The sequence below is a fragment of the Pseudophryne corroboree genome, chromosome 12 (genome assembly GCF_028390025.1).
Source record: "Pseudophryne corroboree isolate aPseCor3 chromosome 12, aPseCor3.hap2, whole genome shotgun sequence".
Taxonomy (NCBI): Eukaryota; Metazoa; Chordata; class Amphibia; order Anura; family Myobatrachidae; genus Pseudophryne; species Pseudophryne corroboree.
In genome coordinates this window covers 75,966,497-75,992,422 of record NC_086455.1, presented here as the reverse complement: position 1 = coordinate 75,992,422, position 25,926 = coordinate 75,966,497, and the positions used below count along the sequence as shown (strand labels likewise).

The 25,926-nt window shown below is 44.0% G+C and overlaps 1 protein-coding gene across 1 annotated transcript in view; it reads left to right on the top strand.

Annotated features, from left to right (window-relative positions):
• Window positions 1–25,926, top strand: part of UBR1 (ubiquitin protein ligase E3 component n-recognin 1) — a 296,661-nt gene that overhangs the window by 129,397 nt on the left and 141,338 nt on the right. Inside the window, exons 16-23 of the mRNA XM_063947658.1 lie at window positions 6,985–7,046; window positions 7,533–7,643; window positions 8,810–8,875; window positions 10,071–10,172; window positions 12,073–12,136; window positions 13,076–13,200; window positions 14,614–14,666; window positions 25,440–25,542. Of these exons, the coding sequence (XP_063803728.1) occupies window positions 6,985–7,046; window positions 7,533–7,643; window positions 8,810–8,875; window positions 10,071–10,172; window positions 12,073–12,136; window positions 13,076–13,200; window positions 14,614–14,666; window positions 25,440–25,542 (686 nt within the window). The remainder of the gene's footprint in view (window positions 1–6,984; window positions 7,047–7,532; window positions 7,644–8,809; window positions 8,876–10,070; window positions 10,173–12,072; window positions 12,137–13,075; window positions 13,201–14,613; window positions 14,667–25,439; window positions 25,543–25,926) is intronic.

Sequence of the window (25,926 nt, the reverse complement as noted above, 5' to 3'; positions counted from 1 at the left end):
CTTTCCTTTTCATAGGATCTTTGTATTAGAAGTCCTTTTGAAAACATCTAAAAGCATAAACATGCTTGATTTAAAGACACGTGGAAAATCCTTTTTGCATCAGATATCTACATGCATTTTTCCCCTCCCCCTGTTCTAACTGGTCATGAAACATGGCACCACAATAGGGGGCGTAGAGCTTCCCCTGCACAGTATCTTGGCGCCTCTTTGTTTTTAAAATTTGGCCGCCACTGAAGTTTTTTTGTACAGATCGTAAGCGTCCCAGCATAGTGTATCCTGCGCCGGAGTTTACCCCCCGCGCTCAACTCCCCACTCTCTACAGTTTAGCAGGAATCGATCTGCCTGCTCTCTGACATGAGGGATTAGCCCTCTAAGCCGGAATGATCCGTGCCGCGCGCCGGGTCCCCCTCCGTGTCTCTCCCCCGACCTTCATGCGTGCAGCTGCCATGGAGGGAGGGAGCGCCTTGCGCCCTGTGGAGATCTCAGCCGCGCACTGATTAAGAGCGGCTCAGTAATTACTGTGGATTCTGCGGCTGTCAGCCGCAGCAGATACACACACACACACACCACTCAGCCTGTCACTGAGCCGGAGGAGAAGAGGGGGAGCGGGAGACGCTGCGCTGCCTCAGTACTCACATGAGCTAAATAAATATAAGCACAGCCCATACTGGGGATTGAACCTAGGACCTCTAGGTTGGCAGTCAGCATGCCTAACCACTAGACTCTGACTTTTTCTGAGGAAATAGACATTGCTAGTTATAGAACAGCACAGAAACAATAAGAGGTCTGCCCGATCTGTATAAAAACCTGATGTCTCAGATTTTCCTATAGAGCGAAGTAGATCCCTTTAATGGGATTCTTGTCACTCTTTTCTGAATGCATTGTCCCCCTTTATTAGGTTGACGTAGCCTTATCTGTAACACTCTGTATCTTAAATACAACCAGTACTCACGGTTGGTGCCTTCAGAGAGATGCAGACCCCTTTAGCTGGAATCTTTGTCTCTCCATGCTAAACTTTGTCCCCCTTTTATTAGGGAAACGCAGCCTTTTTCTCTGGTAAAGCCTGCACCCCCTTTCATTTAGGTGGGATCGGGCATTTACCGTTTTGCTTCTAAAAACCTGCACCCTCCCTTTAGTGAGGAGGGATTGGGCAAGTATAAATGAAAAAATATAAAAATAAAAATAAATCTTCAAGGAGCAAGAGCTCCCCTCTTGTGCTTGTACCTCTTTGGCACAATTTTCCAAACTGAGGGATGTGAAGGGGGAGGAGCCAGCTGTGCAGACAATGCTAATTTTAGATTGTGCCACACCTCCGGTTGCAAGCTTCACACCCCTACTGTATAGGACTCCAGTGTCCCCTAGTGGATGAAAAAGAAAAAGGGGAGCGCTGGAAGAGTCTAATAATTACATTTATTAATGAAACAGTGTTTTAAATGCCACATGAATAACAATAAAATAACCTAATAAAAAATACATACGTTTATTTGATAAAATATAAAAAACAATGTTAGATACGGCTGCAATGTATCACCTGAATGAATAATATGAGTCTTTATAAACTAAAATAAATAGTGAAGTAACACTTCATATAACCAGTATTTCGGCCGTGCATCCATGGACTAAAAGGTATTGTGGATGGGAGACTAGTGAGAGGTACCTCTTAATATAGTCGTTGCTGTTATACTGAATACAGTCTCTCCTCTCCTTATGCGCATAAGAGCCCCGCTGTGATATTAGAGACGGCTCGGCTTAGCCGAGCGGGCAGCGTCTCAATGCTTGAATCGTGGACGTTGACACTGAACTGCTCATACGTACTGATTAAATGGGGGACGATCATTCCTATCATACGGTGTCCGATGTGAAGAAATCTTTCAGTTATAAACGCTGTACTGAGCCGGGTATGCAGCGCCTCGATGCAGTAGGTGTACAGACAGTTGCACCGCTGGTAGATTGTCCGTAAATAGCGGTAGAAATCCAATCGGTACACCCGGTTAGGAGGATATCAGGTGAATATGCAGTCAAATGCAGCAGAATTTAGCAGAGACTTGTGTTTAGAAATAATTCAGTATCACAGCTGAATTTGATTTTTTAATTGATATGGTATATATACCCAGTTCAGCCACCACTTGTTCATTCACTTCCTTCTGATGAAACGGCCAGTGTTATAGGCCGAGAAACGCGTTAAGGCATTCTACTAAAGGACTCGATTTGACTGCAAATTCACCTGATATCCTCCTAGCCGGGTGTACCGATTGGATTTCTACCGCTATTTACGGACAATCTACCAGCGGTGCAACTGTCTGTACACCTACTGCATCGAGCCGCTGCATACCCGGCTCAGTACAGCGTTTATAACTGAAAGATTTCTTCACATCGGACACCGTATAATAGGAGTGATCGGCCCCCATTTAATCAGTACGTATGAGCAGTTCAGTGTTAACGTCCACGATTCAAGTATTGAGACGCTGCACGCTCTGCTAAGCTGAGCCGTCTCTAATATCACAGCGGGGCTCTTATGCGCATAAGCATAGGAGAGAACTGTATTCAGTATAACAGCAACGACTATATTAAGAGGTACCGCTCACTAGTCTCCCATCCACAATACCTTTTAGTCCGTGGACGCACGGCCGAAATACTGGTTATATGAAGTGTTACTTCACTATTTATTTTAGTTTATAAAGACTCATATTAATAATTCAGGTGATACATTGCAGCCGTATCTAACATTGTTTTTTATATTTTATCAAATAAACTTATGTATTTTTTATTAGGTTATTTTATTGTTATTCATGTGGCATTTGAAACACTGTTTCATTAATAAATGTAATTATTAGACTCTCCCAGCGCTCCCCTTTTTTTTGTTTCTTCAAATCTAACTCTATCTGCACATTACAGCTGACCCACCTGCAATGCAACATGGTTTTGCCCAGTTGCTTACTTTTTTGGTTTGCTAACAAACCTGAATAACCCCCATATTCCCTTGTGGCGCAAGTCGTACAGTGGCCACATGCTCCTTAAGTGCCATTTTATCTGGCATTGAGAAAACATGTAGAACAACACAGACTGCTCCCATAAGCCCGGGATTTGGAGGAGCATTTCCTCTCGGACATAATAAAAGACAATAATACACAAATGACAGCAGTCTGTTGAACAAAGTCAACAGAGTCAGAGTTGGCTTTCTTTTTGTATGTGACATCAATGACAATTGCAATGGGTAGATGCAGGCACCGCAGAACACAGATACTAAATAGACAAAAGAAACAGAAAATATGGCAGCAAAGAGACTGAGGGAAAAAACACACAGAAAACCCCTCAGCAGGGCAAATCAGCTACCAAACGACGATCACCATGCACATACACACACCTCTGTTTCCCCAGAGCATGTACCTAAGAGAAATGGCCATGGTTGAGAGATTTAGTGCACTCATTTTGCTGGCAAGGAGGAGCTGTTTAGGATAGCACCTCCCTCTGAGACCAGGCCCACACCATCTATTAGCCTTTGTGGGGACAATTCCAAACAAGAGTCCACCAGCACCCTTAGTCACCAGAGGTCCTGCAGAGTGGGACACAGCAACAATTTGATGGAAGTGTGTCTGTTGAATAGTTCCAGCCATGGCACGCTCCTGCAACTAACGCAGTGTGCCTGAGGTCCCCCATCAGGCTCTATGACCGGTTCTCCACTCTCCAGGAGCCGGAACATTGCACAGATACAGTACGTGCTCCAAAACCTGCCCCCTGCTCAGCTGCTTGGCAATAAAAGTAATGAACACTTACAAAATCTGCTCACAGGTCAGACGATGGTGCCCACAACAAATAAACTTAGGCCGACTTGCATGATGGGATGTAGAGAGGAGGAAGCATCCAGCAAACAAGTTTAGTCTGAAGATCATGCCTGCTTCTGGAGCAGCGCCCTCTGCACCCCATTACTTAGCATTACACCCAGATAGGATATTAGATAAGTAATGTTATTATTACTTTAGGAGATATTAACTATCCAGAGATAAACTGGAAAAACGATTCATGTGATACGGCTAGGGTAATATGTTTTTTAAACACACTAAATGATAATTACTTAGTTCAACTAATTGAGGAACCAACTAGGTACAATGCAATCTTAGACCTGGTATTAACTAACAGTGGGGAACTGATATCAAATATTACAGTAGGCGAGCCCATGGGAAACAGCGACCACAATATGGTCACATTTAATATCAGTTTTCATAAGCAGTCCTATACTGGCTCAACTAGGACTCTAAACTTTAGCATAGCCAACTTTGACATGATGAGGGAAGCGTTAAGGCACATTGAATGGGAAATTTTGTTTCAAGAAAAAAACACTAGGGAGAAATGGGATGTATTAAAATCACTGCTAGTTAAAAATACTCTCAAGTTTATTCCCACAGGCAGCAAAAAAAGGAATAAAAATCCCAAACCAATGTGGCTTAACAAAAAGATAAAGGAACTAATGGGCAAAAAAAGGTTAGCATTCAAAAAATACTAATCTGACGGCAATGCGGAGTCATTTCAGCACTATAAGGATTGTAACAAAATATGCAAAAAAAGAAATAAGAGCGGCTAAAGTATTAACTGAAAAACTAGTAGCAAAGGAAAGCAAAGCAAATCCCCAAAAAATGTTTAAATACATCAACAGCAAGAGATTAAAGGAGGAGAGTATAGGCCCTTTAAAAAGGGAGTCTTAATCAAAAATGATAATGACATAGCGGACAAATTAAATGAGGTTTTTTTTTCATTGGTATTTACAAGAGAGGACCAAATGCAGGGACTAACACACAATCTCAACAAAGATAATGCAAAGATAAATAAGCAGTGCTAAGTGCTTATTTAAGTGAGGAGGTAGTCTGTGACCGATTAAAAATGTAAAGATTAATAAGTCACTTGGTCCCGATGGATTTTACCCAAGGGTTCTCTTGGAGCTTCACTCTGAACTAGCAAGTCCGCTATTTTTGGTCTTCAATGATTCAGTTATATCAGGTATGGTTCCCAAAGACTGGCGTACAGCGGAAGTAATGCCGATATTCAAAAAGGGAAGTAAAGCTGAACCGGGTAATTGTAGACCAGTTAGTCTTACATCTATAGTGGGTAAAGTATTGGAAGGTATTCTAAGGGATAGTATTCAGAAACTCCTTGAAGCCAATAAGATCATTAATAGGAACCAACATGGATTTGTGAAGGACAGATCATGTCAAACAAACTTACTTGGCTTTTATGAAACAGTTAATGCGAACCTTGACCAGGATAAGGAGGTGGATGTAATCTTTTTAGACTTTGCCAAAGCTTTCGACAAAGTATCACATATGCGACTTATCTATAAGCTACAGGAAATAGGGCTAGGGAGCACAATATGCATTTCGGTCAGATATTGGATAGATAATAGGGAGCAGCTCATTGTGGTTAATGGAAACTTTTCAAGTTGGACTGAAGTGCTAAGTGTTGTGCCACAAGGGTCTGTACTTGGACCACTATTGTTCAACATTTTCATTAACGACCTAACAGTAGGTCTAGAGAGCATGGTGTCAATTTTTGCAGATGACACCAAATTGTGTAAAGTTACAAATACAGAACGACTTAGTTAAACTAGAAGCATGGGCAGCAAAATGGAGAATGAGCTTCAATACAGACAAGTGTAAGGTAATGCACTGTGGTAGCAAGAACAAAAATAACACCTACATACTAAATGGGGTAATATTAGGGGATTCTGTACCAGAAAAAGACTTAGGTGTTCACATAGATAGCAAACTAAGCAGCAGTACCCAAAGTAGGATTGCAGCAAAGAAGGCTATAAGTTATTAGCATGCATAAAACAGGGAATTGATGCAAGGGCGAGAGTGTTATACTCCCATTATATAAATCACTAGTGAGGCCACATCTTGAATACTGTTGCCCAATTTTGGGCACCATACTACAAAAGTATATCCTGGAGCTAGAAAAGGTTCAGAGGCAAGCAATCAAACAAATTAAGGGCATGGAGACGCTGGAATACGAGGAAAGGCTTGCAAGGCTAGGCATGTTTACACTGGAAAAGAAGAGACTAAGAGGGGACATGAACAACATTTACAAATATATAAGGGGACAATACACAGAGCTTGCGCGGGGCCTGTTTTTGGTAAGATCAGCACAGAGGACACGTGGACACTCGCTTAGGTTAGAGGAGAGGAGATTCCACACACACAGGCGAAAAGGTTTTTTCACAGTAAGGATAATACGTGTTTTGATTTCCCTGCCTGAGAGAGTAGTAATGGCGGACTCAGTCAACACCTTTACGAATGGGTTAGATAAATGCCTAATGGATAAGGATATTCCGGGTTATGTTGCGTAGTCCCGCACTATAGTTATTAAAAAAAGAGGAATCAAACACAATGGCCGACATCGGCATCAGACAAAATTAGTCCAAAAATAATACTGCGTAGGAGACCACAAATAGGTTGAACTCGATGGACAAATTGTCTTTTTTCAACCTCAAATACTATGTTACTTAGGGTTTCTCCACCCCTCTTCCCCCCCCCCCCCCCCCCACCATCACCCCCACCAAAATAATCATTAGGCAGCAGCATTTGACCAGGGAGCTGCAGGATAACCAGACTACTTATTAGGAACAGACTCACGTAGTATTTTCGCTGAAGATAGTTACAAAGAGACTTTGTTGCCAATAGCACTTTAGGTGCAGTTGTTTTTATATCTTGCTGCTTCTGGGAAAATTTTATGATTGCAATGTTGTAAATGAAATGTTTTAAGGAGTTGTAATGGTGTATATATATATATACATATTTTTATGGGTATTGATGCTGGCCGGTATCAAATATAGTGATATGTGATATAATATTATAGGATAAAACTAAATAAAAATAAAAAATCTATTACAGATTAAGTAGCGCTTTCCCATTGTTGTTTTTACTTATTAGGAAGTTGCATTATTGGATGATAGCTGCTTACACTGCTCTTGGTTGTTCTTTTGTTTTATTTTAGGTCTACATTCGCAAATGAGTAGAACGGGTCTCATCACAAAACTGCCTGATCTTATTTCATTAGTGAGTAGTGATTTTTTACTGATTAGTAATCTTATAATGCAGTGCAAGGTTGTGGTTTTAAATTGCAGCCCTTAATATGTGATTTACAGTACATTTGCTAGTTTATCGCTAGAACTCAGAAAATAAGGTCCATTTATTTAGGTGCACCAGGGATATTCTTACGAAATCAGTTAAATCAGTTAAAAAAATTATTTCAAATCTTATTATGTTTATCGCAGAATTCACACAGCCTGTATTACCTGGTCTCTCATCCAGAGCACTGCCAGGTCATCTTGCTTAGCTACCGAGTTCATCCAAGATCAGGTTTTCTGAATGTGCCCTTCAATGGCAGGACTCACTTTTTTTCTACGTTCTAGTAGTTGATATTCAGAACATCTCTATTTAAATAATGTAATGATGAGGGCATAAATGATTTCCCTTCTTCCTTCAGTGGCTCATCAAGTTCTTGCTAATTAACGTTCTTTTATATTTCTCAAACCTGTTCAGAAAAAATTCCATGTGGAGCTTCTTGTTGAAAGTCCTTTGAGGTGTTTGGTGCTGGTGGGGCAGGTGGCTGCTGAGATGTGGAAAAGAAATGGCCTCACCATAGTTAGCCAGGTATTGATTTCCAATAAAGGGAGAACTTCTAATCTATCCATAATAACTTCTAGTCCACGGAATGCTGCCTGATGGCTTGCGGTACTATATGTCCATAATGTATTGTGTATTTTTTCCTATATGATCGTCTGCATGTTTGCACAAAATTCAAACTCACAACCATCGTCTAATTTTAAATAAAAGGGTCTGAGCAACTGGTTATTCCACCTACAGTAAAACAAACTGTACCCAGATGTTTCTCTGCAAAGTGCTGTATGAGGATGCAGGTTTGAGAAAAATGACAGGGATGCAGAGGGGTAAATGTAATAGCTGGCAGGTTTCATACACCCACAAGCTTTCACCGATTTAGCAACCCTTGAATTGCTCCGTCGGGCACCATTTAGTGGCTGCCGGCGTGCAAAAATATTTATATATACATACTGTGCAGCTCTGTACAGAGAATATTTTAGTCCTTCACATCAACCGTACAACGGTGCAGCTTACAGTCTGCACTATATTCCCTATTACATGAACACACATACACACACTAATCTTCAGTTTTTTTGACTGAATCCAAGTAACCTGAAAGCACGTCTTTGGTTTGTGTGATTAAACCCGGAGCTCCCAGAGGAAATCCACACATGTACTGATAATGTATACAAACTCCACACAGATAGGGTACTGAATTCCAGACATCACAACATTGTTGTGTTTGTAATGTTGTGCTTAGAAAAGTCATATGTTCAACCATACACACACTTTGAGCCTAATTCAGAGCTGATCGCTGCAATGGCAGTGATCACACCCTGAAGCCCACTGTGTTGTGCGCACGTGCAGCGGCCGCACTGCGCGTGTGCACACAGTGAGATGTGAAAGCATCTCACTGGTGCGATCACCTCTGCCTGATTGACAGGCAGAAGCGGTCACGGGGTAGGAGGTGGCATGCCAGCGGCGCTTGAACGGACCATTGCTGGGGCGGACCGCGGCGGCTGTATGACGTCACACACAGCCACTGCGACCCAAAATATGGCGGGTAGCTTCCTGTCTCCGCAGCTAGGCAGCTAGAGATTGTGATCGTAGATGTGCCATTTTTATATACCATACCTTTCTCATTGTCCATCACCCTTTAAAAGCTGTATTTTTTTAGGATTTTAAGATTTTTTTTAAACTGTTGTTTTTCCATTTAGGTTTTCTACTATCAGGATGTGAAGTGCAGGGGGGAGATGTATGATAAAGACATTGTGATGCTGCAGGTATATTTACTTCCTTCCTCTGGGTCATGAACGGACAAGTTACTAATCCTTGTATCGTGTGCCACTCTGGATTTTGTGAATGTGTCTCACCTTACAATACAGAATCAGGGGTGGGAAACACTTGATAGGTATTGGTTGCTTTAGACTGAAACATTTTGGTAACATTTTCAATTACTTCTTAAAAGTCAGCTATAAATGAGTTTATAGGACAACTAACACCAAGTATTAAAGTGTGTCTCACTCTCAAAAACAAGTTTACACCCTTTTCCCAAACCCTCATAGAGGAATACATTATTAGTACAGTTTGAGTATCCCATATGCAAATGCTTGGGACCAGAAGTATTTTGGATGTCGGATTTTTCTGTATTTTGGAACATATGCATACCATAATGATATATCTTAGTGATAAGACCCAAGTACAAGCACAGAATGCATTTATGTTTCATATACATCTTATGCATATAAGCTGAAGGTCCTTTTATACAATATTTTTAATAAGTCACATAATGTAACATTGAACATTGCAGATGTATATTGTAGCAAACTATAGCACTGTAGTAATTACCGCACAACTGTACTTTTCTATAGTAAAATCCGGCGTTTTCATGACTGTATGGGCGCAAGGAAGCAGCTGTGCAATTCTGTGTAATTAAAATTCAAGAACAGCAGGAGGCGTCTGTAGGAGATAGACGTCTCCTGCGTGCATTTGAGAGATCGGAGTTCTGCAGCTGAGGAGGCAGCCTCGGATCACCATTGCGCAATGTTTATAGGCGCCGGTCATTCCACGCTAGCTGAAGCTTACTCAGGCTGGCCGTTGGATCCAGACACCCAAGTCTAGTAAGTCTGCTTCCTACCACGCAGACTATGGACCCGTCACGCCTTCAAAATAAGGGCTACATGCTCTTGTTTTGAAGAACGGTGCCGGATGCTGCCCCCCAAAAGATGCAGTATGTCAATCATGCTTTGGCTGACGAGGCTGCGAGCGATATCGCAAGACCTGTTCTGCTTATGCGCAGCCCCACAAACATCAGATCTGTACCCATAGGGTGCTATAACTTATGCTATCAAATAAAATGAAAGTGAATTGTACAACCTTACATAAAAACACAGGAATATTGGACTTGGACATCATTTGTGCATTTCTTAGCCAAGGTACAGTTTCAGGTAATCAAAGTGCTTAATTTGCTCTCTCTAGATTGGTGCTTCATACATGGATCCAAACAGATTCCTGCTCATGGTGCTGGACAGGTTTGAGCTTCAGGAAGCCTTGACTAAAGGGAAGCCTCCCAAAGACATGGCAAGTGTTCCCATTTTTCCACTTCTAGATCTGGGGCAGGATGTAATGGCTTGTGAGACGGCCAGAGCTCGAGACTCCGGCCGAACTCGTACGTTTTTTTTTAAACCGCAAACGTTTACAAGGCAAATCCAGCCATGTTTTGCCTTGTAAAGGTTTGCTGCTTTAAAAAAACATACGAGTTTGGCCGGAGTCTTGGAGCTCCAGCCGTCTCACAAGCCTGGTGTCCTGACTACAACCAGTCCTTAAACTCACCGTTGGTGAAATATTATCTCCAGAGGGCTGATTCAGAGTTGCATGCTGCTGTGACCACATTAGCCATCTTTTGCCATACAGATGTGTCCTCATACATCTAGCCCCAATACGCCATGCAGCTGGAGATACCTGGCATGAGTGAGCCGCCAAGTCCCGTGCAACTCTGCCCATTTTTTTCATCTGATAATGCATCTTAGTCACAACACAATGTGCTGATTAGTTTCATATACAGATGTGTGCTCTTACATCCTTACTGCAGTCACGCTAAACAACCATTTAAGTCACGCCATGCCGTAGCTGGACTCTGTAGCGCCGAGCGTCTTTTTTTGACTTCGACTGTATTTGCATACACAATTCTATGCTACAGTGTTTTCCTGGAAAACACTGTAACGTTTAATTTCGGGTGCAGATAGAGCAGCTATTACACACACAATATAGGCATGCTGCATATCATTTTAATCAGCAGCTGTGTGTGCGTCCTATTTCATTACATTGCATCTAAGATGCATTTTTCTTCGCACTACCAAGTCACACGGCACTCACGCGTTATGTGTGACGCGACTTGTATCGCAAGGAGCAAAGTTGTAAGAGGACACATCTATATGACACTTGTATATTGTGTGCCAGAGTCTGTATACGGAGCAGAACAGAACTTGTACTGAAAAAAAACTGCGGCTGCTACATTGTAGCACTTCAGATACAGATTCAGAGACTCAGTCGCACACAGATGCAGGTGTCCTATATCAGATTAATCAGCAGTCTCCTTGTGCATCTTAGTCGCATTGTGTTGTGACTAAGACGCATTTTCTGCAAAAAAAACACCCAACACTAGCAGAGTCTCACTGGACCTGGTGTACCGAGAGGCGCTGTTTTGTGCAACTGCAAGAATGATGTATGGGGATAAATCTGTAGTTGCATCTTCTACTTTATGCTAATACTAGTATCCTCCCTTCCCCTGGTGTACAGCCATGCGTCTGAACGTGCAAAGACTGAGACACCTACTTTGTGCGTCTTTAGATGCGACAATCCCACTTGGCACATCTTTAGAGTTACGATACATTTCTGAGTGCAGCGCAGTCGCTACTGTGACTCTGCGGGGTGCATGTGGTGTGCGGCTTAGATGCATGTGCTGTTGAAAAACCTTGACCATTCGCGCAAACTTGGGCATTGCGTGCAACTCTGAATCAGCCCATATCGCACACATTAAATTGTATCCATAGCTTGCACGTAGTGGCAGCAGACATTTTCTGGATAGAACCAATATGTCTGAGCATACAGCCTATGTTTTTACTGCAAACTTGTTCCTCAGTGTCTTATGATTATTTGTGCCTTAGTGATTAGTCACTAGTTGCTAACGGGTGAATTTTCTAATGATGAGCGGATTCGGTTTTACTCGGTTTTACTCGGTTCTCAAAACAGAATCTTATTGGCTATCCAAAACACGTGACATCAGTGAGTCAATAAGATTCTGTTTTGAGAACCGAGTAAAACCGAATCCGCTCATCACTAGAATTTTCACGCGTATTGGTGCAACTTGCAAAATTACACTTTGCTGTGTGTAGGTGACAGCTGTATAATATGACGCATATTACAGTTTGTGGTATTATGTGATTTTTGTGATACATTTCCTAGCATTTTATCATTTTAGGACCTGGCAAGGCAGTGGAACATTCTAATTGAGGAAATGCTGCATGTGCTTATTTGTATAATTGGTAAGAATATATGTTTACAGAGTATTTTGTATTATTTGAGTAAGAACCCTTAAGGTGCCCATACAGTAGTGCGATTTTGCCCGATTTCATCCGATTTTCACGCATCAGGCCAAGAAATCAGATGAAAAGTGGCAATTTGCATGTCGGTGCAATCCAAGGCACGGTCCCGTGCTCATCGCATCGGAGCCTGTGGATTGCAGAGGCTGCACTATAGATTTGTCGGATCCGGCGGCCTCCAGCAGCCTTTGCTGGGATCGCATACGATACATCGTATACAAAAGGACTGCACACAATGTATCGTATGCAATCCTGCCTCCCGGGAAGCTGCCAGGCAGTTCAAGAGCAACGTATGTGACTTCTTCCCTCTGAGAAGTCGCACTAGTCTATGGCCACCTTTAGAGAACTGTTGGGAAGGATCCAATGTGGCAGACCAAATTACTGCTGATTTAACATCATGGGCCGTATGTTATGAAGTTCCAGTTGGCCGGAGGTGCGGGTTCCCGGCCAAACTCGGACGTTATTTTAAAGCAGCAATCATTTACAATGCATGGGTTCGCCTTGTAAATGACTGCCTCTTTAAAAGAATATCCTCGCGTTCGGGCGGGAACCCGCACCTCCGGCCAAAACTGACTTACATCCGGCCCTATATACGATTTACATTTGACAGAATTGGTGAATGCAGTTCTAAGCAATATGTAAGTTACTGCTTCGGCCATCTCGATGTGTCCTTTGGATGTCCAGCAATTGGACGAATGGGTCAGTATCCCATTCCTAGCGGTGTGCCGTCTGCTTCATATGATAGTCATGTTGCTGAGGTGTCAGAACACCAGAACCTCACTCTCATTGCCGTTAATTATATATCCCCATAAGAGTAAAGCAGTTTGATTGCATGCATGGTAAGTAGGTTGCTAGTCCATAAATACGCTGTTCCTGTTATAGGGGAGCGGTACATGCCTGGCGTCAGCAACGTAACCAGAGAGGAATGTATGATGAGAGAGATCATCCATCTGCTCTGTATTGATCCCATGGCTCACAGCGCTATTGTCAAGGCTTTACCAGAAACTGTGAGTGTTCTTCCCGCATCAGATCCCACAGGATCATCATTCTGTAATACATGTAATGATTATACCTAAATGAAAGATTGATAAAAGCTGCCGATAACCATTAAAAACATGATAACCCTTTATAGCAAGATTATATTGCCAATAAATCTAAAATTCAGTTTTATCTACCCATATAAGACTGTGTAATATTGATTGTGAAATGGTTCTAAATGTTTAAATACATTTTATAGAATTTAAACTGCATGTTTGTACTACACATATAGTAGGTAGCCATGTTATGGGCTCAACTATTTGCAACAAGGGTTAGGTAGTCACTTTGTTGACACTGGCATAACGTTGACATTGTTAACAGCCACAGTGTCGATACTCAGGTTTAGATTAGGGTTAGGCTTAGACCAAAAGTGTATGGGAAATCCCTTCGTCGGTATACCATCTGTCGTCAGTCTGGCAATTTCTACAATGTCGACATTCACAATATGTCGACATTATGCTGTCACCATTCTGAATGTCAACAGACCAATCCTCGCCCATAACAAGCAGGCGTATTTAGTTCACTAGGACCAGTGACATCACAGATTTTACTCACAGATTATTATTTTTCATTAAGGCGGAATGGGGCACACAGGCCTTCTCACCTTGGGATTCGGTTCTTCTTTGCTTCAGTCGTTTTTCTCTTTTGTTACTTTTGTGGCTTTTTACAGTTCACATTTCCTGTCATGTGACTGTTCAAAAAGTAGACTTCCTGGATGGAGGGGTCGCTAAATAAAAAAAGCCTTCTTACAGATGTGTCTTAATACATAATTGCTGCAGTCGCGCCAAACCATACCTCTTGACGCGACAGGTCCTGTAATGCTTTGCTAGCATTGGATGTCTTTGTTGCTGAAAATACATCTAAGTTGCAATGCAGTGCAGCTAGGATGCACCAGGAGACTATGCTGATTAATGTGATATACATTATGACACTTGTACAACTGTGTGCAAATGAGACTCTGAGTCTGTACACAAAGTGCTACAATGTAGCAGTTGCAGCTCTTTTCCAATACAAGTTCCGTTGTGTTCCGTATACAGACTTAGTCATGCACAATGTACAAGTGTCGCATATCAAATTAATTAGCACAGTCTCCTGGTGTGTCCTAGTCACATCGTGTTGCAAGCGAGATGCATTTTAGACAAACAAAGACCCCCAGACGTTAGCAGAGTTGCTTGGGACCTCACTTGCGCCTGTTATCTCGCGCTGTGTGGCGTATTGCGGCTAGATGTAGGAAGACACATCTGTATGTCTCGTTCCTGCCTCCTGATTGCAGTGCTTAATTTAAGGGTAGTTTGTTTCCGCCAATCAAATCCCATCATTTGTAATTACACTGCAAAACTTGTGCTATGTGCCAATGAATTTGTTTCTTTACACTTTTGCAGGAAAATACAGATATATGCTTGGATAAGTTGATCAACAAAGTGTCCACATTTAAGTAAGTGGTTTAATATATTCCTTGGAGAAAATTTGGAAATTTGTAAATGCACCTTGCTCCTATCTGGCCAAGTAAAAGAAATTGCTGTGTACATTTATATAATGACGTGAATTAATATTTCCTACATTTTCAACATTTTCAGAGGCAATGTCAGAGCTGTTTTTGTGGATTTTTTTGTGGGTTTAGAACAAATGATAAAACTCTGAAGATTTTGCAGTTGCGATCTATTTATTATTTATTTATTTATTTATTAACAGTTTCTTATATAGCGCAGCAAATTCCTTTGCGCTTTACAACTGTACACAATGAGAAGACAAAACTGGGTAATAACAAACAGTCATAGAGGTAGGAGGGCCCTGCTCGCAAGCAATCTAGAGGGTATGCTGTTAACATACCGCTAGTCGGGATTCCCGCTGTCTCAATACAGATGCTGGGATCCCGACGGGGTTACTATAACACCGCCGGAATACAGGCGAGGCAGGTGATTCACCCTCTATGGGTGTCGTGGACTAGCACTTGGGATGCCGATGTTGGTATCCGGACATTTGGCATCCCAAGCGGCGGGATCACATTCCAATCCCATCTAGAGTATTATATATATATGCTGCAGTCTCGCCAAACAGCCCATCTTAGCACACCAGGTCCGGTGAGACTCTGCTAGCATCGGGCATCTTTCTTAGATCTATTTTCTGAAATTGCATCTTGGACGCATCACAGTGCAGCTAAAATGCACCAGGAGACTGCACTGATTAATTTGATATGCATCACTTGTATCTCTGTGTGAGTCTCTGAATCTGCATACGAAGTGCTATGATGAATGCCTTTATTTGTAAATGTATGTGAGCCTCTAGGTTTATCACCTCAGTTAAAGTAATACCCCTTTTCCACTAGCTCAAAAAACACGGGTAAATGCACGGGGGCGCACATTTACCCGTGTTTTTTGCTAGAGGAAAAGGGTCCCCCCGCAAAATTCGGATCAAGTGACCCGTGAATCCTACTCTGGTAACTACCTGGGTAGGACAAGGGAATGATCCGGGTAGGGTTGTAGTGTAAATGGAAGCCGTGTCGATGTGACACAGCTCCCGTTTACACTGTATGGAAGGGCGGCACTGGGAGATCATGTGATCTCCCAGCGCCGGCCCTGCCGCGTCACTAGCAGCGTCACCAACCCGGCAATATGCCGGGTTGGTGAGCGCAGTGGGAAAGGGGGCTGAGCACGGGCCGCAGCCGGGTAGCACCCATGTCAGGCTCCCGGCTGCGACCTGTGCTCAGTACTGGAAAAGGGGTATCAACTCAGAATGACCACCCAAGACCTTTTTTGTCAGTCCGTTGCTACCTGAGCAATCTAGGTCATCCCCCAGAGGTGTTCCTGGAAGACTGGCTTCACAAAGCACTAGATACCTCAACGTTTATATCCTGGCTAATAACCAAAACAGAACATAGGGCACTGTTTCCTGACCTTTTCTTTATACCAACATTAAATGTTATAATTACTATGTGAATTAATTGCGGTCCCCAGGCAGATAAGGGTGACCCAGATTGTGGGAAACTGGAGATAATGTCAGAAATGTAAGTAGCCCAAGACTGTGGGCCCATTTCAGACCTGATCGCTATTGTGCGTTTTCGCACAGCGGCCGATCAGGTAATAACTGCGCATGCGTATGCACCACAATGTGCACGTGCATCGGCCAACAACAATGGGCATCGCTGGTCAGCGACAGGATGGTGCAAAATTTTCATTCGCCCGGGTGTTTGCAAGGTGATTGACAGGAAGAGGGCGTTTGTGGGGGGTAACTGAGAGTGTTTGGAAAAACGCAGGCATTACCAAGCGTTTTCATGGAGGTTTTGTGAGGTCAGCTCACTGACTGAGGTGCGAACGGATTTGCAGCTGCCCGCATGCGATCGCACACTTGCACATTTCCACTCCCCCTTGGGCGGCGACTATCCGATCCGCAGACAGCAACGTTTGCAGCACAGTGATCAGCTCTGTATCACCCCCTCTGTCTAATATGTAAATAATTGTATCATAAACCTTAAGAGGACAAGGTCAAAATGCATATGGCATTTACAATTCTCCACATACACGCCACAAATAGTGTGTTTACAAGAGGCACACTTGAGAGGCAATAATATTAATGCTATTAAGATGCCCTGGTTTGGTTCTACTTAACCTTCACTTTTATTATGCCAGTTGTCACAGTATTGACAATATAAAATCCATACTACGTATTTCTTTTTCATCCACTAGGGGTCACTGGAGTACTCTTGGGATATGGACGGCTTAGCAGAAACAAAGGCACTGAATATTTAAATTTAGAACTCTCCACCCCTCCATATCCCAGAGTACCTCAGTGTACGACCTCAGTGTTTTTTCTGTGCTCACAGCACTAACAAGGCTTGTGGGAACTTCCCACACTTTGTGGAGGATTTTATTAATTTTTCATTTTTACTTTTTACTATAGCACATCCCTTCCCAGTTTCTGGAAAAACATGGGTCCGGGATAGTGCCGCTGCACGGGCAGCGCATGGCGTGTCGGTCCTCACAAAGAGCACCCTCACAGCCACAGGCAGCCCACTGCTCCTGCAACAGCTGGACGGAGCTTACACATAGAAGCCCCGTCGCAGCCATGAAGGAGTGATCAGATGGCAGAAGAGCTGGACGGAGCTTACAGAAGAAGCCCCGTCGCAGCCATGAACGAGAGAACAAGAGCTGGACGGAGCTTACACATAGAAGCCCCGTCGCAGCTATGACCGGAGAACTCTGAGCTTAGAAGCCCGTCGCAGACCTCCTACAAAAGGTATGCTGGGGAAACGGGGCGGTCAGCGCAGGCTGCCGCCCCGCTGTGTGGGGTCCGTTGGATGCGCCCGCTCACTGCCGCTCATAATAGCCGCCCCAGCCGCTCCGTCTGCCCGCTCCGTCCTCCCGCCAGGCGCTCCGTCAGCGCTGTATTGAAAGTACAGCGCCCAGAGGGGGAGACCCGCCACAGCTCGGCTAGCGACAGCTACGCGCCCCGGCCAGCCGATCTCCGCTGCTCTGAAATGTGTCCCTCGCCTCCCTGCAATGAGCTTCCCGGCTCACCGCTAAGACAGCGCTACAGGGAGTACAGGGGGGGGGGGGGGGGACCTGGCTGATTACAGCGCGGCTGCAAGGGGAAAGAATAGCAGGCTGCCATATCTATAGAAATGTTAATACAAAATTAACTGCAGGCAGAGCTTATATTAACTGGATTGTGACCTGCCTGTGATTATGCAGGGTATAATAGGCTATTGAGCCTATATTAACACTGAAGGCATGTATTGTAACCTGCATGTGTTTATCACTGTATACTAGACTGTGATTATCAATGGATAATAGTCTATTGAGTCTATATGAACACTGCAGCAGGTATTGTAATCTGTCCTGTGATTATCAGTGTAAGCATGGCATGGGGGCCATTTTAATCATGTTTCCTGTTTCTTCCAGTTTGTAATTCCAGAACATTCCTGCCCTACATCTCTACTCCACACGGAGGCGCAGGGGTGTTAGTGGGAATTTTGGTTCAGGTTTCACATAGGCTAGCCATGTGAACTGTATTTCGACATAAATATATATATATATATATATATATATTACACACCTTAAGTAAAGATTTTACTGGGTTGTGCAAGTGTCTGGCCTTTGGCTATTGTGTTGTCTGTGTGTATAAGGGGTAAGGCTCCAACACAGACTAAAAACAAGGTTTACTACAATGTCTGTACATAAATCTACCACAGATTCAGTTGCTTTGTAGGTTTCCACTCCGGAAGCCGGTTCATTCCCAGATCCTATGTTAAGCATTGGCAATTCAAATTGACTCCGCTCGACAGGAGCGGTAAGATCGGAGTCTCGGAAGTTACTCCGCCAGCTCTAACGGAGGAGTCTCAGCCTTTCCAAAGGTCCAACTTCCCTTTGGGTACCAGGGTGTTAATTTAACTGGTCTTATAATTTAATGCAGTCTGACAATTCTATGTCAAACCTCACAGCGATAACTACGAGTGAGAAGGGTACATTAGACCAGCAGTCAGATAGTGCGGGGTTTGGGCAACCATATATTGCTAATGACCAGTGAGTCAATGTCTCAAATTTACAGAGACTAAGGAGACTCTAACATCTAATCCGTCGTATTTAATAAACGACAGATCTTCAATGAGTTTCTTATTCAGAATATCTGACTAAGATTTAAGTCTATTTACCCGTTTCCACATCTAAATGGGAGAATCCGCCATTGGTGAATTCGTCTGTGTCAAACCTTATAAAGACCCAAGATACATTTGGGTCACTAGGCGCTCTATGTATGGAAACAATGATGATCACGTTAGACTTATCGTTAATGAGAAGCTGCAGAGTATCTCTGTAAAGCTTCTGCTGACGCCTGTTACCTCGATTCTCGCTTTTCATCGTCGCTAGTTTCAGCACGACAAGGCCAGAAGTTGTTTGGTCCTAAATTTGATATTCAGACCAAGGCGGGGGAGGGGGGTAAAGTCTAGCCATTGCCTCCTCCGGTGTCAAAACGGAAATACTCTGGTCCGGCGTTTAAAGCCTTTAGACTTCAGTCTTTTCAAGGCTGTGGTACAAAAACAGTCACGCCTTGTAACGCCAGGGCGCTAAAGTCACAACAAGCCAGTGGCTTGACGGCCTCTCAGGCCATCTCGAATTTCCAATTGTGGAAGCGCGCCTTTACACGTTACATTTGCCAGGTTTCCAGACATCCACTCATGGATGTATCCGCTATTTAAAGGTTAAAAGACAAGACTGCCTCTGTCGGACGAAATTAGGCGTTTTGGCAGGTTGCCATTCAGTTTCTGCTGGTTTCAGCTGTTTTTATTTCCAGGCCTGGTACACCAACAGAGTCAGGGTTATTTATTCCCCTCTGTTTGGGGTACCGAAGCCGGAGGGCTCCGTCGCAGTCTCAATCAGCAAGTCACTTACTACAGATTGAAAATGGATTTTCTGCGGTTAGTATTTGCATATTTGGAGCCACAAGATTGCATGATTGCGCTTGATCTTCAGGATGCGTATTTACCCATTCCGGTTTGGTCACCGCATCACAGGTTCTTGCGTTTTTCAATACGCCACAACCATTACCCGTTTCAGGTTCTACCGTTTGGCCTCTTGTCAGCGCCTCGGGTATTCACCAAAGTGATGTTGGTGATGATAGCTCATCTCAGAGCCCTGGTAGTGACAATCGTTCCATACTTAGACGATCTGCTCATAAGAGCTCTGTCTCAACAGAGGTTCCTCTTACTTGCGCTGCTAACGTACACCACGGTTGCAGTGAAGTTCAAAAACAATCGCATCTAATTCCGTCTGAACGACTTCAATTCCTAGGTATGATTACAGATACGGTAAATCAAAGATTTACCTACTACACCAGAAAGAACAGATTATACCATCTGGTACAATTAGTGCAAAAGCCACGCACACTAGCGGTACATTGGTGTATTCGCCTATTAGGAACAATGATGTGTTTTCGAAGCGCTTCAGTTCGGCAGATTTCACTCACGTTTCCCACAGGGGTGCGAGGGTGTCTCTACTCTGGGCGAGAGTCTCAGAGGTTGAGGAGTTGTAGTTTAAAAAGGTCAGCGACAGGGTTTCTAAAACGGATCACGACAGATTGCTGTCTATAAATGTCCTGGAACTCCGTGCAATTTACAATGCACTACATGCTTCGCTTTCAGTCTGTCCAAGTGTAGTCAGACAACGCAACGGTAGTTGCATACACAACAACCAGGGAGGACCGAGAAGCCGCATGGCAATGCGGGAGGTAGCTCGAATCCTCAATTGCCCAGAATACCACAAGGTGATATTGTCGACTGGGTTCATTCCGGGAGTGGACATCTGTTAGACAGATGATCTCAGCCGTCGGGATTTTCATCCAGGAGACTGGGCATTAAATCCAGAGGTGTTTCACATGTGGGTCCACAGGTGGGGTTACCCTCAGGTGGACATGATGGTATCTCGCCACAATTACAAACGCCCAGTATGTGTACAGAACGACAGATCCCAAGGTCAGTGGCGGTGGATGCTCTCACATTCGCGTGGTCGTACAGCCTTGTGTGTCTGGTGCCACCGTTTTCCGCTGCTCTCTCCGTTGCTAAAACGGATCATAAGACAGTTCGTCACAGTCATACTTGTGATATCTCATGGGTTTCGGAGAGCTTGCTTCTCGAATCTCCAAGGAATACTCGCACATGATCCTTGGCCGCTCAACCAACCCGTTACAACAGGGACCGTTCTTTTACCCCTATTTACCGCGGCTGCGGTTGACGGGGTGGTTGTTGAGACCGCCCTCTTAAGAAAAGAGAGAGGGCATTACAGGATCGGTTATACCAACCATGTTACGAGCTAGGAAGCCGGTTACGGCAGCTCATTATTACAGAATTTGGCGTGCCTATATAGGTTGGTGTGAAGCTCGGAAGTTTCCGACATCATCTTTCAAGTTACCCGTATTCTGTGATTTTACAGACGGGGTGGGATGGAGAACTGCGTTTATCTACACTGAGGGTGCAGGTATCTGTGTTGTCAATTCATTTTCAAAGACGATTGGCTCTATTGCCGTCGGTACACACCTTTCTACAGGGTGTCCTCAGAGTGCAGCCTCCATTTATCCCACCTACAGCGCCATGAGACTTGAAGCTGGGTTCAGATTTCTTACAGTCTTCATATTCTGAACCCTTACAACAAGTGGGGATTAAGTTCTCACTTGGAAAACGTTTTTCTTCTAGCCTTAGCTTCGGCAAGGCGTTTTTTTTTTTTCAAATTTGGGTGCCTTGTATTGCAAGCCACCGTATTTGGGTTTCCTGATGACAGAGCGGAACTTCGGACGAATTCCGATTTCTTACCAAAGCTAGTGTCATTTTTTCACATCAATAAACCAATAGTGGTTCCTGTGTTGACAGCACATTCTAGAATTCTGAATGTGGTACGCGCATTACGCGTTTATATGTCCCGAACGTCTACAGTTCGTAATACGGATACGTTGTTTGTTCTCTATGATGCTGCCAAGTGGGGTTAGCCAGCTTCTCAGCAGACATTATCCAGTTGGATAAAACTGACTACACGTCAGGCTTACCTTAAGGCTAAGTTACAGTCGCCTACGTCAGTAATAGCTTATCCCACAGGTTCTGTGGGAACGTCATGACCAGCTGGTCGTGGAGCTTCTACGACACGGCTACATGGTCTTCAGTGCACACGTTTGTGCGCGTTTACAAGTTTGAAACGGTTGCGGCATTAGCATCTAGCTTTGGCCGCCTACTGTTACAGGTGTCAAACAGCTCTCCCGCCCACAAGGGAAGCTTTGGTACGTCCCAAGAGTACTCCAGTGACCCCTAGTGGATGAAAAAGAAAATAGGATTTTGGTACTTACCAGGTAAATCCTTTTCTTTGAATCCATAGGGGGCACTGGACGCCCACCCAGAGCAGTTTTACCTGGGTTGTATTAAGCTCAGAGGAGCTTATGGTAACACATTTTCACCGATTGGTTCAAATTATAAAGGTCTATCGGTTATGGTGTCAACTGTTTAGTTGACAGTAACGTTATGTGTCAACTTTGTTGTTGTCCGTTATGTTATAGGAATTCTCCATTGTCAACCTCTCTATAGTTCTTGTTCGGCTCAGTAAAAAACACTGAGGTCGTACACTGAGGTACTCTGGGATATGGAGGGGTGGAGAGTTCTAAATTTAAATATTCAGTGCCTTTGTTCTGCTAAGCCGTCCATATCCCAAGAGTACTCCAGTGCCCCCTATGGATTCAAAGAAAAGGATTTACCTGGTAAGTACCAAAATCCTATTATGTCCTCTTACATCCTTGCTGCAGTCACGCCAAAGAGCCCTTCAAGTTGCGCCATGCTGTGGCGTAACTCAGTAGCGTGTTTTTTCCTTCGAAAATGCGTCTTAGACGCAAAGTAATGTAATAGGACGCACAGGCAGCTTCTGCTTATTAAAATGACACAAAGCATGCCTATATTCTGTGTGTGTATTTGCAGCTGTATTGCATCCGAAATACCACTTTACAGCGTTTTCCAGGAAAGCACTGTAGCATAAAATTGTGTATGCTACACACAGAAGTCACACACAGAATATAGGCATGCTGCATATCATTTTAATTAGCAGAAGCTGCTTGTGTGTCCTATTACATTACTTTGCGTCTAAGACGCATCTTCATGGAAAAAAACACAAAAAAGACGCTTGGCGCTACCGAGTCACACGGCACTGCACGTTATGTGTAAAGCGACTTGTAGTGCATGAACCAAAGACAAATCTGTATTTAAATTACTGCATCTGTTCCATGCCTATAATCTTAGAGCACATTATGTGTTTTTAAACAAATCGATCTGTCAAACAAACCCAATTAGAAGTTGGAGGAACTTGTAGCAAATCTTGTACCCATGGCTGTCCCTCAAGTCTGTAAATAATATTTTTGTTTAGGATTGAAATAATTTTGATAGAAAGTAAGCCTAATAAGATAAAATTAAATTTGTCCCTTTGTAAGAAATACTCAAAAGCATTATTGTCCTTCTCATGAGGAATGTTAGCATACAGTGCTTGGATGTATAGTCTTAGAGAATATAACCTGCTTTTGTAGATTTGTACACACCTGAATACCATACATACTTCCAAATAAAGGTTGTTGATTTAAAGAACGTAGCCGGTGCACTTCACAGGGCCCATAGGTTTTTTAATGTACCACACAGATACACCAGGGTTGCCTACCCTCCCGCATTCCGCGGGAGGATCCCGTTTTTTACTTGACCCTCCCGCTGCCCCGCTAAACCTCCGGTTCCTCCTGGATTTTCAGTGCTGACCGCCGAAAATGTGGTCTGCGCATGCGCGATCCAGAATGACAGGGGGCGGGGCCTGAACCGCGACGTCATGAAGTGGATCCGCACATTCCTACCCGCGGTAGCTCATTTCAATAACATGCAGCCCATATAATGACGTCGTCCGTGCAGGCCACGCCCCCAGCATTCCGGATTCGCGCATGCGCATATTGCATTTTTGCGAGTCCTGAATGCTGGGGGTGAGGCCTGCACAGACAACGTCACGATAAGGGCGGAATCTTATTGAAATAAGCCACAGAGGACGGATATGTGGGGAGCAGAGGCCGGCATTTAAATAAAGTCAAGAACATCACCTCATGACGTCACTGTGCGGGCCCCTTGAAATGAGTCAAAGTGGGAAGGAAGGTGGGGGGAGCAGAAGCCGGCATTTAAATAAAGGACACCCACCTCATGACGTCACGGTGCTGGCCCCGACCATTGTCATTCCGGACTCTCGCATGCGCAGATTGCATTTATGAGAGTCCTGAATGCTAGGGGTGGGGCCTGCATGAGTCACTTAAATATCGGCCACTGCGGGTTTCTGGGTGGGTAGCGGTAGCCGCATAAGGTAAAAAATCGACGGTCAGTAGCATCAGGTAGAGGCAGGAGCAGAGTGATGGTCTCTCTCTCACCCCTATGGTAGTATATAATATTATTACAATTAAAATGTAAGTTAATTAATTTAAACTGCATCATGGAACTGCATGATGGCTGGGGTGGGCTGTGATTAGCAGTGCAAGTGGGCGGGTACGGCGTACCCTTAAGAATTTAACCGTGGGTACGCTGTGCCCACGCCGACGGGCCGACGCTACTTTCCGCCGCTCCCCTCCCTACAATGCCAGGGGCGGGTCTTCACGGGCGACGTCATGACATATATGGTATTTTATGTAAATGTCTCCCACCGCGGGGTTCCGTGCGCTGGGCAGCGGTAGCCGATTGGAAGCGGCTTTTCTGGGGGGCATGTCTGACTTTTCTGGGGGGCATGTCATGTGTATCTGGCACTGCTAGGGGGCATATCATGTGTATCTGACACTGCTGGGGTGCATGTCATGTGTATCTGGCACTGCTGGGGGGCATGTCATGTGTATCTGGCACTGCTGGGGGGGCATGTCATGTGTATTTGGCACTGCTGGGGGGCATGTCATGTGTAGCCGGCACTGCTGGGGGGCATATCATGTCTATCTGGCACTGCTGGGGGGCATATCATGTGTATCTGGCACTGCTGGGGGGCATATCATGTGTATCTGGCACTGCTGGGGGGGCATATCATGTCTATCTGACACTGCTGGGGGACATATCATGTGTATCTGGCACTGCTGGGGGCATGTCATGTGTAGCTGGCACTGCTGCGGGGCATGTCATGTGTAGCTGGCACTGCTGCGGGGCATGTCATGTGTATTTGGCACTGCTGTGGGGGTATATCGTGTATCTGGCACTGCTGGGAGGGGGGGGGGGGTATTTCATGTGTATCTGGCACTGTACTGGAGACATTGTGTGTAAGGAACACTACTGTGGCTGTTATGTGTAAGGCAGCTAATTGTGTGTGCAGAGGGGGTGTGAAAAGATATTTATTGTTTGATAATATGAAGTTGTGAGGCCACGCCCACTTTTCCAGGACACACTCCTGAGTGGAAATAGATATGCCCATAGATGGAGCTAGACACGCCCCTTGGGTGGAACAGGACACGCCCACTCAATGGCGTGCCACACATTTTGCTAACATCTACAGTCTCCCTGAAACTACTTTTCAAAAGTAGGTAAGTATGAGATACACCTTGCATGGGTCCAGTAGTGCTCAAAATATACGTGGTGGACGTAACCTTTAAACATGACTTGATAGGAACTTGCTACAATCTTGATTTTTCCAGGTCTTATGATTAAGTAACTTTAGGGCTCTTGCAAACAAAATATAACGTTATAAATGATATTATTTAGGAAGCCGGGAGTATCTGGACATGGCGTGTATGAACTGAAGGATGAATATCTTGGCCAATTTAATGTGTTTTTCTATCACTACACCAAAACCCAGCGCAGCAAGGTAACCTAACATGATATGGTAAATAGTGATAAATTACCATGAGGAATTTGCTGTGGCTTTTCACTTTGAATGCCGCTTTGATAGTGTGGTTTCTGTGGTTGTAGCCTTATGTATTAATATATGCATTATATTGGTTAGTGTGGAAATGCAATTTATCTTTAGCTAATTGTCAGCTCTTAGAGAGTCTGATAGAGTTACTATTAATGGCTCATAGCAGGTACATATCAGACAACAATGCATTAAGTGCTTAGTCGTGCAGTATGTGTTATATTAGCATGAACACCCGTTTCTTGTAATTCCTCCAGACCATTATTGAGGTTATTTATATCTGCTTCTCTGCAATAACATCTGTACATTGTATATGTCTTTACATCTCTTCTCTCT